The following is a 16,513-nucleotide window of genomic DNA, read 5'->3' as shown; positions in this document are numbered from 1 at the left end:
CAGTGTCATCAGGTGCTCCGTCTATGCCTCAAACAGAGGGAATGGGTGGTCTGTTTTCAGGATTAAAAACCCTTTCTGGAGGCCTCTTTCAAGAGGAAAAACCTGTTGCTGGAAAACAAGAGGCACCCACCACTTCATTATTTGGGACAAAAATAAGTTTTCCTTGGCAGGCAGAACCACCCAAGCCACAAGTTGTCCCAGTTGTAACTTCTCAACCCCAAACTAACAACAAGCCAACAAGTGGTCAAACGCATACTGTACAAAAGGTTGCAACATCTGACGCCCAAAAAACTGAATCGGTAGGTTCCACAGATGATATAGCAACCCCTGAGATTTGCATCTCCACTCCTGAAGTAGATCCTCCAGCATCCCTGAACCCAAAGGAGAAGGAAGGGCTTGTAGAAACACACCCCTCTGCAGGTCCTACCTCTGGAGTGCAGCTGGACAGCCAGTCCAAGATGGATCTATTGAATGCAAAAAGGCTAGTAGAAGCATAATAAATGGCATTCTTCCCCATTTATGATGCATTGACATTTCGGAAAAAAAAATGTATTCCCTGTTCAGATCTGCAATCCATCCTCACTAGTTTGATTTAATATTTAGCTTATAATATGTAGCTTTTAGCATATCTGTGTGTTTGTGTGTGCATGTGCTTTTGTGTGTGTATTCTGTTAGATATTTTTTGTGTAGCATCTACATAATTGTACATGTAATTCCAAAGCAGAATTCCAAAACAAAATTTACGTATTTATATGTTCTTCGGCAATTTACAAGTAAATGTACTAATAATATGTACTATATAATACAATGTACTAATATTTATTATCTTATACATACATTAGTTTATTGAATAGAGACAATTTCTTGTCTTCTACAGTGTTATGGATTCATGGCTTACTTGAACTTCAAAACTCAAATTTTGATTACAATGCTCATTATTGTACATTAACAAATTAACAAGTAATATCATCAGCAAAATGTAATTGTCCCAGCAACTGCCAACAAATGCTGTCCCCTCTGCAGTTTGTGAGGAGACATATTTATGGGATCAAATACAAACATGACTGCCTGCAACATTATGAAAAATGTAAATTTAGTTTTGCATGGAATTCTGATTTATTTTGTGTTTTATTTTGTATAGTGAAAATGATTTTACAGTTACCAAAACTCACAGGTTATAATTGTAGCTTATGTACAATCTGCCCCTAAAAATGATAGTACTGAAATGCCATTTTTTAAAAGGTTAAAGTTCAGACACACAAATGAACTCTGCATATTTTATTACCTACATCCATGTGTACTTTAATCCTGCATCTCCATATGCATCCCCAACAATTGTACACTGTTAATATGTATTCTGTCTTGTGGACAGATCAAAGGAAAGCATTGACAATAAAATATGCAAATGCAATTGTGTTTAGAATTTTAGCAACGGCTAGCAGTTGCAAAAGATTTTATAGTTCATACCACAAAACAGAGCATACTCTCATATGTGCCTTTTTTTTTTTTTTTTGAAAGTGCACCTCTAATGTAGAAAAAGTATGCAGTTTATAATGCATATTTTAATTATTTTCCAACATGCAACAGCCTTCATTCAAGGTTGGGTATCTTTTTAGGGGATGATTTAGTGTGTGCATAGATTGATAATCCTTAGTAGATGAGAGGCCCAAAACTGATTAGTTGTGTTGATTGTTTCAGTTTAAAAAAACATTCAAACTAATTCTAGAATAAAGAAATACTAAAAATTAGTTGTATATAACAATGCTTACTTATTCCCACAAAAATAATATGTCATAGTGTTTTTACCCTGTTCTGATCTCACTAAAAGTGTTTTAACATTTAATATTTTCCTCACTCCTCTCTCACTATTATAGTCCAGTGGAAAGTAGTCGCTTTGGGTCATCAGGAAACCTGAGCCAGACCAGCTCCCAGCTTAGTGAAACAGGCCAGGAGAGCACAGGAGGGTCAGAACTGGAAGAGTCCTTCCACTCTTACCACAGTTCTAGCTTTCACCCTTCAACCAATGGGCAGGCACGCACCAATGGACATCAAACCACCAATGGACATCATACTACCAATGGACACTCTCCTGTTACTGAGAAAGAGAGACATAGGTTTTCCCCTGAATTAGGACAGGCCCTGAAAAACGATACTCCAGCTGAGAGAGGGTCCTCTAAACTCCTGAGGTACGTTTTTGCTTTTGTACAGTTTTGTATGTGCTATGATGAAGATGCAAGGAGCTGACAGGTTGTCTCCATCTCTTTCTGCCACTTTACAACTAAATCCACATGAACTCAGGTTCCATGATGACGGGCCACCATTACCCTTTACTCCATCCAGAGTTCGTTGGTTGAAGGCCATCAATAAAGTCAGGGTTCAGCTCCGAGAGGTAGGCAGTGTTTTAATTCAATTCGAACCACATCTCATGTCTCATCATCTCTAAAGTGTGACTTCCTTAACCTCTTCCTTCCTACCCTATCAAGTACACTAAGGTTACACATATACAGTCATATACAAACATTCTTTGAAAGTGGTTGAGTTTAACCTCTTTGATTGTTGAAGATGATGCAACAAATATACTAGAATGCATTAGTAATGCAATGTTTTATTTTCTTTGCAACAAAACAAATTTGCTTCTTTGCACCCTCAGGGTTAGACATTAATTATTTGGTTTTGTATAGTATTAGTATACAGATAGACTTTGATAGCCTCTGGGCAGCACCAGTGGAACTACTTGGGATTCAGTACCTCATCAAAGGCACCCCACAAGTAATTTTGAAGTTAAAGTTGAGTGTATTCTTTTTTGTTTTACTCACCTGTGTATATCCCACCAACATCTTTTAATTGCAGCATGCTTGTCATAAGCTTGCTCCTCTGTGCTACATCTGATTGTGTGCTGTTTAAATAGAGAAGTGCGATGATGATAGTTCCCAGTTGTTGTTTTTTTAAGTAATATCACATGTATTATTACTTTTATATACCCAGTGTTTGCCTCTTCTCCCTCTCTCAGTGTTCGTTGATTCATTTTATCTCCTCAGATTGCAGTGATTGTTAGGTTGAATAATACCGTCCTTACTGTAGGTCCATCGCTCATTGCTTCAGGGACCTAAAATGTACATTTATAGATGGTTCACTCATGGCAGACCTCATGGTCTATTATGAATAGTGACTGCAGTGTTTGACAAATGTGTCACTTAATGTCATATTTACCTAAAGGTCATAATGGAGTATTTTATCGAAATCTGATCTGAACAGTGTTTTTTTCAAGGAAATGCATGATGAACAAAAAATGATGGTTCATGGACAACAAACAACAAAAGACTGAGGCTCGCACATGAAAAAGTTTCTCTTCATCTCATTTGTATTATCCACCATCCTGTCTCTTGGGTGTGGCAAAAACAATGGGATGTTTATGTACTAAAATTTGAATAATCCACTGAGAGGGAAGAATGTAATGTAAAAGATGAGGAGATTTGGAGATCATCTGAGGCATATCCCCTAATCATTTTACAAGTGTGTACACTGTATAATTTTCAGACAAAGGTATTAAACGTCTGAGTTATAGGTGGCAATTTGTATTATTTGGAGCCTCTATTTTTAAAAAAAATACATTTCCTAAAAAGTCATATCATATTGTTTTGATCTCTCTCACAATATATATGGTTTTTGGTGTCACATGCAATGTAGCCTCATGTTGAGCCAATTCTCTCCAATACCATATCTGAAAAAATGTATTTAGCACACGTTAACAGATTTTCAATCTAGTCCTACATCTGAGTCCAATTGGAAATCTTTAGAGGGTAGTCATAATGAAAACATCAGAATATATCAGCACTAACTGGAGTTCATCTCCTTGATTAAGCTTTTTATGGCACACATCAGTAAAGGAGTAGCTCACCTCGATTGGCTCCATTATAATGATTGGTTTGCATGGGTAGTTGAGAATAACATATACTGTAAATGATGGCTGATTTAAGACATGAATATAAATGCGAAGCAAGGTGAAAGCTGTCTAAGTGCCATTTATTGCAGCATGAAGAGAAACACTTAGGAGACAAGGCTAAATGCTGTAAAGACTATAATGAATTAGGATTGACTGTTAATCTGTCTTGCAGCATCAGAGACCGGCATAATAAAACGGTATAAACCATCATCGCATGCTTGTTTACATTAAAAGAATACAGCGTTCTCACATGTCCTGGGAAAACAGTTGGACAATTATTTTGTCATGGAAAACACATAAAAAATGAGAGAAAAGAAATGTCCTGGAAAACCTTGTGTTCTCCTTGAAAATTGTTTCAACATTCTCCTAGTTTGGTTTAAGTCATGTCATATGGGAGCACATGCAGGTTAGATGACGTTACAACTTAAGTGGCCACAACTCTGAAAAATACACTATTGTACAATGGTAAATATTTCTACTGGTTGTTAACTTTTTTATGTTTATTGATTAATGTTTCTTTTTCATCAAACTTATTTTAAACGGTTGATGTGAAACGGGGTAGCTAAAGTGGACATGCTTGCTAGCTTATTTTGCCTGTAAACATTTAAGGTTTGTGATTTAACTCTTGCCAGGGGCAATTGTTTGAAATGTGTGTCAGGCATTGTTGAGATAGTTAGATAACACTGAATGGGAAGCCGGGGTCTAGGAACTGTTTGTCATAATTCTTAAGCATGTAAGAGATGATTTCATAGTGTAATTACTGTCTGTCATACCAGCAGATCATCACTGAAATTGTCCAGGAAAAGTGCAGAAAAATTATCTCTAGAAAAGAGTGGGAACCCTATAATAGCATGAGTTGAAATGTGTGGCGTGTTTACAGTTTCCTCTAAAATCTCTGGTAACAGTGGCACATATGGGCAAATGTAGAGCAGGAAGTGGTGCTGGCTGCCAGATCAGTTTCAAAACTCATATTTGATATGACTGAGCCGCAATTTTTAAATAGAAATTCCTTCCTCTCTACAATTTTCCATTAACATAGTAACAGAAAATCACTGAGTCCAGGGAAAATAATAATACTGATATAATTGATACGGGGTGTTTTCACTTTTTTATGAATAGAAACTGAGACTGAGACTGAGAAAAAATCATGAGTATCAGCAACTGGCAGATGCAGAAACACAGAAAAAGAGTGAATGAGACTGAGAGTTGGCAGTCTCACAGCCTCAGATTAGCTTTGTGCTGGAATTCACTGCCAGAGGACAGAAGGAGAGAGAGCAGAGAAAGCATGCAAGAGGGTGGGAGGGGAGATGGGATGGCTACTTAACCGAGTGCGAACTGCTGTGTGATTGTGGTCTACTACAAACGCGAGCTCGCCGTTCAAGTAGTAGAAGTTACAGATTCAGCACTTCTGCATCTGTCAGTTAAAAATCTGCTGGTTTGGTAGACACCTGGGATATATTTTGAAGAAAAACAGGGAAGTTACCATTACTGCAGAGTTAATGGATCTTGCAAGAAGATATCTACAGGTTGTTCTAAATTAGAATTTTCCCATGAGGTAAGTTTTACATTTTATTAAACAGTATGTTTTTGTCCTGTTATGCACTTAGTCCTAGGTTTGTGTACACTTTGATAAATAATACAAGGTAATGGATGATCAGAAGTAAAGCTATTTTTTTTTTATTCTTATTATTTGGTAGGTACGCTGTTGTGCAACACAGGTATTTAAGCCAGATAGTTTTGTTCATATTTATTAATCAGAAATGACAGAACATTTCTACATATTTTAATGTGAAGCAATACTGCTCCCAGTTTATTTCAGATGTCATTTAGTTGATATGCTCATCAGCTTAATCTCAGATTTAGTAGCAATAGAAAACATTCTATTATGACTGGCTTGATAATAATTTTCTGCCCTCCAAACTCTTATCAGGCTAACACACAGCTTCAGTGCTCAAGTGCTTAATAGAGACCTTTAGTGGAGGGTGGGGTTAATGTAGTTGGCAACTATACATTCCCTGGAATCATTGATTTAATGAAATATGGGATCAACCTACCAAAATGAGAGCAAAAATACATAATAGTTAAGAAAGAAAGAATAAAGAAAAAATAGAATTATGTTATATTGTAATGTACAATGTGAATATACATGTAAAAAAATTTTTAAAAAAGTAAATCTAGTCAAGTTGTTAATTCAAACATTTTAGAAGAATACCTAGGAACCAGCATGCATCCTTCTTAATTCATAGTATGAGGCAGTTAAATAAGCATGCTCTTATGTGTTTATGTTTTGTTTCAGGCTGTAATTAAAGCCTTATATGAGAATATTTGCTGGCAACCTTGCTAAGGCTTTATCCCAACTATTAGTTACAGAGATAAAGCATCCAAAGAAACACAGGAGACATTTGTGATTCCCTTCTTGGCGCTTTGAACAGTTAACAAGTTAAAAAACGTCAAAGTCAAAATGTCAAAAAATGATGATATCACCGAGCTGTGTCTAATACGTAGTATAACTAAATGGAAGGAGATATGAGAAATAGCCTTATAATTCTTCAACTTGTTTCTTTCCTTTTTCAAGACTATGTTTCACAGGCAGGGATGGATTTTGATTTAGACTACATAGATTTCTAGATGTTTTGTAATGCCAGCAGATAGATGTCTGTTGCATTTTGTGGTATTCAATATTCCCTTTAGTTTGTACACTGTCTTGGATGTGTCTCCGCTACAGTTTCAAGCCGTGCAGCTGCTATGGGTGTGAAAGAATGACATGGCCTTAGAGGAAAGAATTGACCTGTCATCTAATTACCGAGCTGCCTTTCTAAAGCATCCTAATTACAGAGATGTAAGCAGCTGCATGGTGTTCATTCTGCAACTCTGACTGAGAGGTCAGTTATAGACACTGTATATACTACTTCTTTACTTTACGTAGTAGTTAAATTACCCAATTTGACCTCAAATTTCAGCAAAGAATTCCAGTAAATTAAAAAAGAAATGGGTAAGATGGTACTAATTATCTGGATTTTCATTACACTTTTACAAGTGTAATGGAAAAGAGGAACACTAATCTGATAACTGAGAAAATGCATTACCTGTAGCAAATGCAGATCAGTGCTGGGAGTTTTTGCTGCTTTTTCAAAAAATAATATAATAATAATATATTTTTTTTTGTCAGTCATGGTACAGGCACTTAGTCACTTGGAGTTTAAGATGTTGGCTTATACTAACACCACCCTGAGGAGGAGTCACTGAGGCAGTGATTTGTCCATGTGTGGGAACAGCTGATCAAGAGTGCCCACTTCTCAGGGATGCTCCCCAGAGGACACCTCCGTGGACAGGATGGACATTATGAATCCGAGCTACTTACCCTCTCGCCCAAGAGGCAAAACCTGCAGGAGAAGAGATCACAGAGCCCCAAAAAGAGACGAAGCCTGCGTAGAAAGCTGCAGAAGTGCCTTCAGGGGCCAGAGGATAACGCCCTTCATGACCTGTCATCAGTAGAAACTACCTGCACTGAAGCTGACCTCACTCCATCTGGGGAAAACAGCAGCTCTGATTGCCAGGATGGCATTGGGGTTATTGAGGATACTAAAACCAGGCTTATTGAAAGGATCAGAAATGAAGAAGAGAAAAAGGAGATGGAGTATGAGGAGGCAGAGCAAGGATCTAGTAACATAGTGGAACATATCTTAAAAGAGCTGAAAGGCATCAACAAGATCCAAGAGGAAATTTCTGACCTAAGGGAGTATCTAACATCTGTGCGAGGCTCTGTGGATGAAGTTTCTTGTTGTGTGGATGCAGTTCTCAGTGAAATAGGTGAACTGTACTCTGGGGCCTCAGCTGCACCTCATCCTAGTCCTGTTTCTGGAACAGCCCGCATCAGGAGAGGAAGCCTGGGTCGACAGAATGCCGTCATATCTCTTCAAGGGAGTCCACTTTTGGATCGCAAAGACTGTGTAGAAGATTCAGGATTTATACCATCTCATACATCACCCAAACAATGGGTAGTTAATAAAGGCACTCTCCAGTCAAACCAGCAAACAGACCCAGAAAACTCAAAGCAGAGTTCGAACATGCTCATGCTAGGCCCTAAAACACCTGACCCCTGCTACCCGGAGCATGATGATGGCCATGACTACCAAAGCACCAGCTCTTTGTCATCATGTCACAGTTCCAACTATCCAGAAGCAAGCTTATTTTCTGGTGACACAGAATATGACAGGTGGCCCTCTGTTGATATGCAGCACAGTATAAGTGGAGAAGGAGGTTGGAGTGAGGAGGACATCTGCTCTTGTACAAATAGTGGAGAAGAGCTAGAAAACTGTTTAGGTGTTTGGGATAGGTGTACAACAGAAGAGACACAAAGCAGCACACCAGGTCATTCTTCACACAACAGCTCTGAGCATCTCTCATTGCTGTTTGGTCAACATTACAACTCCCCTTCGAGTTCTTCTAGTGTGGTGGACTGGAGACCCCTCAGGCTACAAACTGAGGAAGAAAACTTGGAGTGCGACTGTTCTGCAAATTGTCCGTACTCACGGAGTTCTGGTTACCACACCATGGATGCATGTGCAAATGAACTGGGTAGCGAGCCCTCCAGGAGTTTGAGTTGCTCCACTGTGCTGTTGACAGACTGTGATGATGGTTACCTGGAGCCACATTCACTGTGTGACGACTGTCCATCTTCTGGTGACACTCTTGATCTGGGGTCTGCTGACAGTTTGGACAGAGAGTGGACAGATCACAGTATGTCCAGGGATGAAGCACAAGAATCTTTTTCGCAAGAGTCCTCTGAAATAGATCTTCGTGGGGAAGCCAAGACCCCCAACGCAGGTTTTGATTTAACAACTTTTAGCAAGGCTGTCCTCACTTTCAGGTCAGCTTTGAAAGGTGCTTTGATGAAGTTGGAAGGACCCAACCCTGAAGCTGTTAAAAATGATACTGGGCCTGAGGCATCTCCATCCCCTGTCAGTCTAGCCAGTGAACCCAAAGAAGAGCAGAGCAGTACAGAGTATACAGAGGCAGAAGTTAGTCTGCCGGAGAATCACACCCAATCTGACACTCCAAAGGAGGAGAGTGAGGCTTCAGTCTATGTGGACTGTGGTGAGACATGTGAGGACATTGCATGCTCCCCTCAAGCATCACCCCATGAAGAAAGCCACTCTCCCTGCTCCCCAACTGAGTATCACTCTATAGAGATTTCACAGGGGAAAGGAGAATGTCCAACAGATGGGGAACTGTCCAACCTTGACTTAACACCAGACCATTGTCCAGCAAGGCAGAGCGAGAGTCCACAGGGTCCGGTGCTCAGTACAGAAGAGGCGCGCTTAAGTCCAATCAGGGAAAGCCATGTTCCTGATGAGGTAAACCAAGGAAAGCCGACTGATGCAAGTCACAGAGAGCGTATAGCTAATTTCCAACGCATTCTGAAGGAAAAGAGGCAAACTCGTCACAGAATGTCCAAATCTGCTCATGGGTCCCATGGTTCCTATGGCTCACATGGCTCCCATGGGTCTCATGGTTCCTTCAGTTCTCAAGGATCTCAGGGATCCCAATCTCAAGAGGAGTTTATCCCAGGTATTTTTAATGATATTTTCTCTGACTTCAATTGCTGACAAGCCCAGTAATAACAGCAAAAAAAAACACACCTTACAGCATGTGATAGTTTTAATGTACGTGCTAGTGTATTGTATTGATATTAGATGTAAATAGCATTATACAGGCATAATTTATCAACATGTTTTTATTTTAGAGTCATTAGTTTATTGGTTGTGTCTATTTAAATCACTTTTTTTTGTGAACATGCTCAAAATAGTTTAGTGAGCTACAACTACTCCACACAATTTCTAATCCTTATGTGTTTTTTCTGTCTTTGCAGAGTTTGGGAAAGAAGATAATCAGGTTATTCAGATAAAATTAGCTTCATATTTAAGCATTTTTCCTTTGTCAATTGATGTGGGGATAATTGTGTGTTTTCGTTTTGGTTTGGTTTGTTTGTTTGTTTGTTTTTTGTTGTTTTTTTTTCATTACTTGCCAAAGGGAATGTACTCTTCAAAGCATAATGCACTATATGCAAATGATATGGGTTATCATAGTGTTGATATGTAATATTTATTGAAAACTTCATCCTGCTATTATGGAGAAGACATTTGTCTCATCACTTTACTTATTCTGTGTAATAAATAGTTAAACATTGGTTTCATTCATGTTGTAGCTTTAGAGTACAATTCCCCAGTTCTTTCTCTAGTTCTAGTGGTTGTGCAGCTGCTTTATGTTTCCCACAGAAATTTTTCAGACGCTCTCAGAAACTCACACTGTGGGAGTAAACCCCAGAGGGGTCTCAACTTTTAACTTCTGTCATCTGAGACACGAATATAAAAATGAAAGGCTTTACCTTTGTGGAAAAAGTAAAAGTGTGTGTACACGTGTAGCCCCCCAGTCATAGTTTTGGTGGTTTTTTGAAATCTTCACAAATGTTTTATCTCCTTCTTCTGGGGTGTCTTCAAAGCAGCCTGTGGGCAAACAGATTTTACTTGCATCTTGGCCAGTGAAATAAACCTTACTCTGTGGTTTTGTATCTAGGTAATGTTCGTCCACTATTGTATTCTACATGGCATCTTTTACACATGAATAGTTAAGCAACAACTATTTGATCCAGTGTTTCAAAAGCATCACTTTTTTTCCTTTGCATTTTCTGTAACATCAGAGAGGTGAAACTCAACCATGTTCCATTACCTCCATATTCCCATGATATACTCCACTGTGTCAGCCTTTGTAAGTCTGCCTAAATTCTCACATTTGAAATCTTTTAGGTTCGAGATGAAGAACCCAATGCTCGACAAGCCTGGGTCAAACCAGGGTAAGTCATAAAAAGTTAACACCAAAGTGTGGTTTGCTAAACAAAGTTTTAAGTATCCATTTTGGACTTTTTAATTAATAGGTAGCAATAAATTTGCTTTTAATTCTAATATGCGGAGGTCTGGACTCGAGTCATATGACTTGGACTAAGGTCAGACTCTAGTTACAAATTTGATGACTTTAGACTTGACAAAATAAAAACAAAAAAGACTTGCAACTCCACTTAACAGCAGTGACTCTCTTGGACTTTAGCATTTTGGTGTGAAAATACTTGATACTTTCCTCCAAGCCAATTTGGGAACAGAAATTTATAGACACATTCCAATATGAAAGGAGTTAAAGGCTGACAAGACAGGACAGAAAAATACAAAGTTAATTCTGTCTAGGTACTGGATAATAGTGCTACTGAATGTGTTGTGAAAGTGCAATGTCAGCGCCACTTTTATCATCGATAATTTCAGTCAAAATTATTTTTAAAAAACAAATCTATATTTTAAAAAGCATACTTTTTTGTACACGTAGTATATAATCGCTCTGTTGTTAAAAGGGCATTACACTGAATGAAAAGTGCACTATGAGTTGTTTAGGAAACTCAAAGTTTAGGACATGAGACTTAATTGTGACTTGCAAAACATTGACTCATTCCGACCCCTGCTAATATAACTATTTATTTGAGCATTGTGATTACAGTAAAAATGTCCTGCTGTGGACTTTTTTAGGACTTTCAGGAGTTTACATTCACTTTTATGCTGTTTTTCTTGATGCATAGTGGCGGATCTGGTCTGTATGGAATTGACAGCATGCCAGACCTGCGTAAAAAGAAACCTATCCCCTTGGTCAGCGATGTGGTGAGTACTAACTTGTCATTTCTTTGTTATATATACTGTGTGTAAGATGTAATTCTGTTTGTTTTGTTATTCCTTTATGTATGTGCACAACTTTCTATTTGTGAGACCACCACAGAGGTCACAGTTCTTTTTTTTACCTTTGAGCCGAATTTGGGATGAGATTGTTATCAACAAATGGAGACAATATGAAAATCCGCCTGCTAATTTCTCTCTCCCTCCTCTCTTAAACCTGAAACTATTCCCCCCAACTCTCTCGAATGCACTCACTCTCCTTGGTCAGGCTATGGTAAGTTAATAGAACCCAGTTGCCACTCCCTTTCCTGCTAGAGTGCAAAAATATCAAGTAGGATAAATACAGCAATAGATGCCTCAAATCTCTTTGATCGCAAACTTTTTGTTTAATACAAATACAAAAAAAAAAACATTTGCATGCATCCTTTTAATCATGGGTAGTTTTTCTTCCTACTTGATATTGCCATTAAAATATACAATTAACAAACCATTCCCCCACCTTTTGGTTTGTATTTTTCTTCACCTGCTTAGCCACAAATAATATAAGTGCAATGGTAAAATACTCTACTAACACTTCCACAAAAATCCACCAAAATGGTTTTAGTGTTTTTTATAGTGTTGATAGTGGTATAACTTTATTATTAACTTGATTTTGTTTTGATCATCTCCATTTTATTAGTTGCTTAAAACTAATAATACTCACTTGGGTTTTTCTGATCATCTGGTAAGAATTCATCAGTGGGAAAAAAATAACCCTACTCACCACCCTTACAACACCACCTTTTTAACCATACTGACTAATATTTTGAGGTGTGCTTGGTTGTGGGATGTTTATGTGTATAACAAATTCTAACTTAGCTAAAACCTTCTTTGTCACTTGTTGTTCAGTCTCTCGTCCAAGCCAGGAAGGCTGGGATCGCATCTGCCATGGCTGCTCGGTCCTCAATCAAGGATGAGGAGCTGGTTAGTAAAACACCATAAACTTTCTCAGTCTCATTATGGTAAATTTACTTGCATTTATGTACTGCCTCTGTAGTCGTCCAACCACTCAAAACGCTTTTACACTGAGGGCATCATTCACCCATTCACACACACATTTATAAACTGGTGGCAGCTACTTTGATAAGTGGACTGGTGGAGCCCTAGATTGAACTGCTAATTTTGTCATTAATGGATAACGTGTGCTCCCTCACACAGCAGCTGATTATGGAATCTTCAAATCAAGGATTACCATATATTATATTATCCAATATTGTGATTTTAAAATTCACTGCTTTTATGGTGTGACAGTGTCTCAATAGAACACATTTCACAATTGTGTTAAAAGTCTTCACAGGTCCAAAATAATAGACTGATACCCAAATAGACCCTGGAAATTTGTCCCTAGATCCATTTGAACCTTATAATTAAAAACAAAAAACTTATAAAAATGACCTCTCCAAATTTTGGGTGGAGATATTACAGGCCAAACTAAGTGTATGTCCAACTGACCTGTTCCTCACATTTTAGACCTGAAAAACCTGGTGATTAAAATCACTACTAAAAATGCCATTCAATGCAATACCAGTACTCTTCTTACCCATCTTACTGTATGTCATGTAAATTATTCAGGTGTATTTTTATTTAGTTGTATATCATAGTCACTTATTTTGTTGTTATTGTTGTGATGCAAGCTGCTGTAACACCTGCAGGCAACCAGTTTACAACAACTCTAAGTGGCTTAGGTCACTCATTGCTCAGTTAGATTCTTTACAGTTCGATTGTTCAGTTCAATTTACGGCAACCGTGAGCACCAAAGTATAATATAATCAGATATACCTGTATGGTGAACAAAAGAGCCAAGTGCTGACTCCTTACCTTTGAAGTCATCATGAAGTCTGAACATGTATTCATTCTTTAATTATTTATACTCCTTAAGTGGTTATTCCTGGTTTGGGTCTCAAAACCTAAGGTCCAGGTAGACCCTATATGTTACCTGGTGCTCTGGGTTCTTTCTTTTCTGCCGTCTCTAGCTCTGTAACTGAATTGAAAATTTTGCGCATTTAAAAAAGATGTCTCCTATTACAGAAAAACCATGTGTACAAGAAGACCCTGCAGGCTCTCATCTACCCCATATCCTGCACTACTCCACACAACTTCGAGGTGTGGACTGCCACGACACCTACTTACTGCTATGAGTGTGAGGGGCTGCTGTGGGGAATCGCCCGCCAAGGCATGCGTTGCTCTGAGTGTGGGGTCAAGTGCCATGAGAAGTGCCAAGAGCTGCTGAATGCTGACTGTCTACAGCGTGAGTACTGCCCAGAACATCTTTAAATGTTACATGCACTGCTACCAGTAAAAACAACATAGTGCTTTTAATTATATTTTAATCTGTCAATGTTTTATTAAAATGTGTAGGTGCTGCAGAGAAGAGTTCTAAGCATGGAGCTGAAGACCGGACTCAGAATATCATCATGGCCATGAAGGACAGGATGAAGATCAGGGAGAGGAACAAACCAGAAATCTTTGAACTTATTAGGGAAGTGTTTATCATCAGCAAAGCTATCCATGCACAGCAGATGAAGACCATCAAGCAGAGCGTACTGGATGGAACCTCAAAGTGGTCGGCCAAGATTACCATCACAGGTGATCCCACTGAAAGAAAGTTAATGAATTCATCCTCAACTCCAAAGTTTGATCCTCAGCAGTGCCAGAAGTGATTCTTGTCAATGATAATGGTTGTGTCTAATGTCTTTGTTTCTTCCTCATCGCAATAGTCGTTTGTGCCCAAGGACTTCAGGCAAAGGACAAGACAGGATCCAGTGATCCATATGTCACTGTTCAGGTGGGCAAGACCAAGAAGAGAACCAAGACCATTTATGGCAATCTCAATCCTGTCTGGGAGGAGAAGTTCCACTTGTAAGTCACCAACATTTATTTGTCATAAAATGTGTGTATAAATGCAAAGTCCAACTCTATTTTATATTAAATGCTATCCTGTTAATTTTATCCGGTACTATACTATTAAATTCTGTACTGTACTATACCATGCTTATTTTTCATGTTTTTTCCCTGTTTTTTACTAGTGAGTGCCACAATTCTTCAGACCGAATTAAAGTGCGTGTGTGGGACGAAGACGATGACATCAAGTCTAGGGTGAAGCAGCGTCTGAAGAGGGAATCTGATGATTTCCTGGGCCAGAGTATAATTGAAGTTCGAACGCTGAGCGGAGAAATGGATGTCTGGTACAACCTGGGTCAGTATGCTTCCTTGGTTATGATCAAACAGTCAGAAGTATACTTCTTGTACACCAGGAGAAACATGAAACAGGGTCTGTTTTATTTAGCACTTACAGTAATAGAACTAGGTGATAACTCAATCACAGACTTACAAACTTGTTAATTCATGTTTAGAGGGTGCAGATTCTCCATCAGCTGTTTGGTTATTGTCAGCCTTGTTCTACACAGAAAAGACCGCACCACCTGGAGAAAAGCAAATAATAGCAGCAGTAGAGTCACTTGGTGGCTTATTGGTGAGAAAACAACCCCTTAGTTCATCAAGAATAGATAACAATATAAACATGTCTTATTCCAGGCCCATGCATAATGGGAAAAGGCAAGTTGTTCCTTATTTACCATGTTGATTCATGCTGCACTTTTTTCGAGCCTAAGGTTAAATGTCCATTGGAACATGCGACTAATGTTTACATTCTACGTTTATAAATGGCTACTCTTTAACAAAAGGTGGCAATATTAAAATATTGCCATTAGCAGGGCTTCAAGTGAGAGTGGTGCTGAAACATCAAAAAGAGACAAAACAGTGGAGAAAGGAAAGACTGACATGAAGACAGATGGTGGAAAACTTTTCTGTCACAGCATGTTCCAAAAAGTTTGTCTTAAACAAAGTTTTCTGACCACAATCTTTGGAGCACTGTCGTTTCTGCCCACGACCATTTCAAACTTTTCCTTTTCAATTTTTTTCTGGACACATTATCGGTTTAGGTTCTCTAGCTTGCTATGTACCTCAAGTTTTGGGTAATTGTGGTTACCAAGCTTTTGTGTACAAGTACTGATGGCGTGATAAAGATGTTGTGTGAATGGACATGAAAAATGTGGTGCAAATTCCAATAGCTCCATTTTATAATGACAAATTAAAGCCCTGTGTTAAGTTGTTTTTCAGGGGTAACCAGGATTGTGCCTGTGTGAAAGCTTTCTAAGCTCCAGGCTTACAGCTCCCTTAGCCTGGGGTTTGTGTGACGCTTCAGAAAGTCCAGGCAGTTGTTTGTTTGAACCTTATTAGCCACATCTCCTTTTCCTGCAGCTACTTTTTTTGTTTTTCCACATGGGCAAGGAGTGGCCCCCGGGCATGGCTGTGCTTTGTAAGCTTATTCCATGAAGTCTCTTTGTGCATTCTGACAAAAATGCATGTTTTAATATAATTCCTAGCACTATTCCACTGGGTTTGAATATCTTCGTTTGAATATCACAAATAAACATAAAAGAGAAAAAATCCCTTTTTACCATGCAGACTAACCAAATTGTGTTTGGAATTTAAGTTCTGAATGACTATCTCTGTATCTCTTTTTGTTACCTTTAAAATTACTCGTGTGTTGTCAAACAGCTTTTACTAGACATCAGCTTAATCCCAGGAGTGAAGTGAGGAATTTACTCACCCCAAATGTCATGTCATATTGCATTGATCTCTAGCCTTTTAAAGCACTTCTCTTTTACATACCCATGTTTTACAGTGTGTTAGATTGAGGCGCTCACGTCTTAAGCATAAACATCTCGTCTCTAATTGATTAAAGTGCAGAAAATGACTTCACAGTGGCATTAATAAATCATCCAATGGAGCAGCATGACACTCAATATGAATGTGG

General features: G+C 38.5%; 1 protein-coding gene across 5 annotated transcripts in view; it reads left to right on the top strand.

Annotated features, from left to right (window-relative positions):
• The window catches only part of LOC121959524 (protein unc-13 homolog B-like), a 72,275-nt gene that overhangs the window by 36,023 nt on the left and 19,739 nt on the right, over positions 1–16,513 (top strand). For 3 of the 5 annotated variants that reach the window (XM_042508872.1, XM_042508870.1, XM_042508874.1), the window contains 10 exons: positions 1,875–2,186; positions 2,299–2,389; positions 10,750–10,796; positions 11,565–11,643; positions 11,924–11,929; positions 12,544–12,618; positions 13,723–13,942; positions 14,053–14,280; positions 14,412–14,553; positions 14,721–14,890. In XM_042508872.1, coding sequence (XP_042364806.1) covers positions 1,875–2,186; positions 2,299–2,389; positions 10,750–10,796; positions 11,565–11,643; positions 11,924–11,929; positions 12,544–12,618; positions 13,723–13,942; positions 14,053–14,280; positions 14,412–14,553; positions 14,721–14,890 — 1,370 coding nt within the window. The remainder of the gene's footprint in view (positions 1–1,874; positions 2,187–2,298; positions 2,390–10,749; positions 10,797–11,564; positions 11,644–11,923; positions 11,930–12,543; positions 12,619–13,722; positions 13,943–14,052; positions 14,281–14,411; positions 14,554–14,720; positions 14,891–16,513) is intronic. The other 2 variants (XM_042508875.1, XM_042508871.1) reach the window with 1 other exon arrangement.

Source organism: Plectropomus leopardus, chromosome 20, assembly GCF_008729295.1.
Source record: "Plectropomus leopardus isolate mb chromosome 20, YSFRI_Pleo_2.0, whole genome shotgun sequence".
NCBI lineage: Eukaryota > Metazoa > Chordata > Actinopteri > Perciformes > Serranidae > Plectropomus > Plectropomus leopardus.
Note: the sequence above shows the minus strand (reverse complement) of the source record. Positions and strands in the feature narration are given on the sequence as shown.